Genomic DNA, 2,500 nt, shown 5'->3' with positions numbered 1-2,500 from the left:
ATAGTAACGGGTGCGGCCAGGGGGCGTGGGGCGGGGCGGCAGGGGGGCAAGGTTCATCCCGTGTTTGCTCGCTGTGGACCGTGTGCGTCCCGGTCTTCCAGGTGGATCCTGACCCGGAGAGCCGCGTCCATGGAGCAGCCTCCGTCCTCGGGGTCGTTCCACTACCACCTGCTGGTCCTGGGGGCGGGGCCGGGAGGTCAAGCTGCCGCGAAGGTTCAGAACTTCTGTTTAACTTCCATGACTGTTCCTTTCTATCTGTCTATCTGTCTGTCTGTCCGGCTGTCTGGCTGGCTGTCTGGCTGTCTCTGTCTGGCTGGCTGGCTGTCTATCTATCTGTCTGTCTGGCTGTCTGTCTGTCTGGATGTATATATTCAGTGCACATACTGTATGTAAACAGAGTGAATATCCCAATATAAACAGTATTACTCCACAGAAGGGGTCAGTTTTTTGATGGTATCTGGTCGTCATGGTATCTGGTCGCCATGGTATCTGCTATGCAAACGTTTTTAATCCACTTCCCAGAAGGCTGCGGTCACCTTCCGTGACTCCCCCCGTGGTTCCGTGTGTTGTGTGCAGTTCTGTCAGCGGAAGCTCTGTTGACACAGACTCCCTCCATTATTACCTCTAATGTGGTGGACGGGCAGCGCTGCGGCCGCGTCCAGTTCTGATGACATCACGCTCATGCTCTTCCTGCTGATTGGACGAACCTCAGCCCAAACGTTCAACTGAGGCCAAGGTGTCGGCCATTTTGCCCTCACCTGCACACGCCTTGCTGACCTGTCCCCTCCTCTTTCTTTCTTTCTTTCTCTCATTCTGTCCTTCTCCTTATCTAGGAGGCCAGTCGGTTCCAGAAGAGAGTGCTGCTCATTGACCTTCTGGCTCCATCTCCTGACGGTGCAAACTGGGGTTTGTGTTTTATTCTCTCCATCAAAGGTTTCAGCTCATTGCACATAATGTTAAGGAACCCTTCTCTCCTCCTCTCCTCCCCTCCTCGCTCCCCTCCTCTCTCCTTCCGTCTCTCCTCCTCTCCTCTCTTCTCTCCTTTCCTCTCCTCCTCTCCTTTCCTCTCCTCCTCTCCCCTTCTCTCCCGTTCTTTCCACTCCTCTTCTCCTCTCCTCTCCCCTTCTCCCCTCCTCTCTCCTTCTCATCCCTTTTCTCCTCCACTTCTTTAAGCTCTCCTTTCCCCTCTCCTCCTGCCCCCCCCCCTCCTTTCCTGCCTCCCCTCTTTCCTCCTCTTCTCCCTCCGTCAGATGTTGCTTCCATGTCCAGTGTGAACGTGGCTGCCATCAGGAAGCTGCTCCACCAGGCGTCCCTTTTGGGAGAAGCTGTCGGAGACTCCCAGAAGTTCGGCTGGAAGTTGAAGGAGAGAGGTCAGGGGTCGGTGCGGACGGCGTCTAACATCCCACCTGCACATTTACCCAATCCATACGCAGTGATGTGCTCATTTCACTCCGTTTGCTCCTTATCGCTCTCTCGCTCTTTGTTAAAGTGACCCACGAGTGGAGCGACCTGGTGGAGGCGGTGTGGGAGCACGTGAAGAGGAGCGCCCTGGAGCTGAGGGCGGAGCTGACGGAGCGCGGGGTCACGTACCTGAGCGGACACGCAGAGATCGTGGCGCCACACACGGTGGAGGTGAAGCCAGGACGCACGCGCCGTGAAATGTCAACAAATAATGCGCCACCAGGCCAACAAGAAAAACTTTTTGTTTTATTTTAGTAGGAATGAACTGACGGTTATAAAACGGCGAACAGACCGTTTGTCTTCTGAAAATAAGGGTAAATGCTTTCAGAGTGGAGGGCAGGAGAGCCATTCGACGTCGGCCTCTCCCCCGGCCGTCGTACCGAATTTGAGGTAAACGAAGCGCCGTCCCTTCTTACCTCACACGGAGTGTGCTCCTGCGTCCCCCCCCCCCCCCTCAGGTGCGGTACCCCGGCGGCGGGAGCGCCCGTCTCACGGCCGAGACGCTGCTCATCGACGTCGGGGAGCGCCACCGCTCTCCGGGCGTCCCGGGAGGCCGAGAGCACTGCGTCAGCAGGTAGCGCACCGCGCTAACAATAGCCCTAACCCATTCAGATCGTAACGTTTCCAGAACATCGATTATTCCAGGGAAATGTGATTTCAATCCAGCACGGTTGCAAATAGACCCTTTAATCATAGATGACAATGACATTAATGATATTTACACTATATTATAGTGGCCGAATGATTAATTGGTGGACCGATTAATTGGGCTGATATTTGGGCATTTTAATATAATCATCATCAATTAATTAACGCAGTCACGTTGAAAATTGATTGTGTTTTTGCGTGAAGTCCTTGAAAATAGAATTGTTTTCGCCTAAAAGTACTTAATTCCTTTCATGTCATCTCGTAATGCCGGAATGAACCCTGATTACAGCCGTGGCCATTAAAAGAGAGTCGCCCGATCGCAGTTATTTGAGCGGAATCGCGAACATTTAGTGAGATCGCTCGTTTCCATTCAAGTCACAGGGTGGTGTTC

General features: G+C 53.6%; 1 protein-coding gene and 1 long non-coding RNA gene across 2 annotated transcripts in view; both read left to right on the top strand.

Moving 5' to 3' along the window:
• The window catches only part of LOC307246257, an 811-nt gene extending 694 nt beyond the window's left edge, over window positions 1–117 (top strand). The window contains exon 3 of the long non-coding RNA XR_013844697.1: window positions 102–117. This is a non-coding gene — a long non-coding RNA (uncharacterized lncRNA). The remainder of the gene's footprint in view (window positions 1–101) is intronic.
• Window positions 118–124: 7 nt separating this feature from the next.
• Window positions 125–2,500, top strand: part of LOC307246442 (thioredoxin reductase 1, cytoplasmic-like) — a gene marked incomplete at its 3' end in the record, with an annotated part of 10,834 nt that continues 8,458 nt past the window's right edge. Inside the window, exons 1-5 of the mRNA XM_080022352.1 lie at window positions 125–213; window positions 834–906; window positions 1,251–1,370; window positions 1,490–1,632; window positions 1,920–2,035. Coding sequence (XP_079878478.1) covers window positions 130–213; window positions 834–906; window positions 1,251–1,370; window positions 1,490–1,632; window positions 1,920–2,035 — 536 coding nt within the window. The 5' untranslated portion in view covers window positions 125–129. The remainder of the gene's footprint in view (window positions 214–833; window positions 907–1,250; window positions 1,371–1,489; window positions 1,633–1,919; window positions 2,036–2,500) is intronic.

Source organism: Zeus faber (assembly GCF_960531495.2).
Source record: "Zeus faber genome assembly, chromosome: 21".
Classification (NCBI taxonomy): domain Eukaryota; kingdom Metazoa; phylum Chordata; class Actinopteri; order Zeiformes; family Zeidae; genus Zeus; species Zeus faber.
This window is presented reverse-complemented; position numbering and strand designations above follow the sequence as displayed.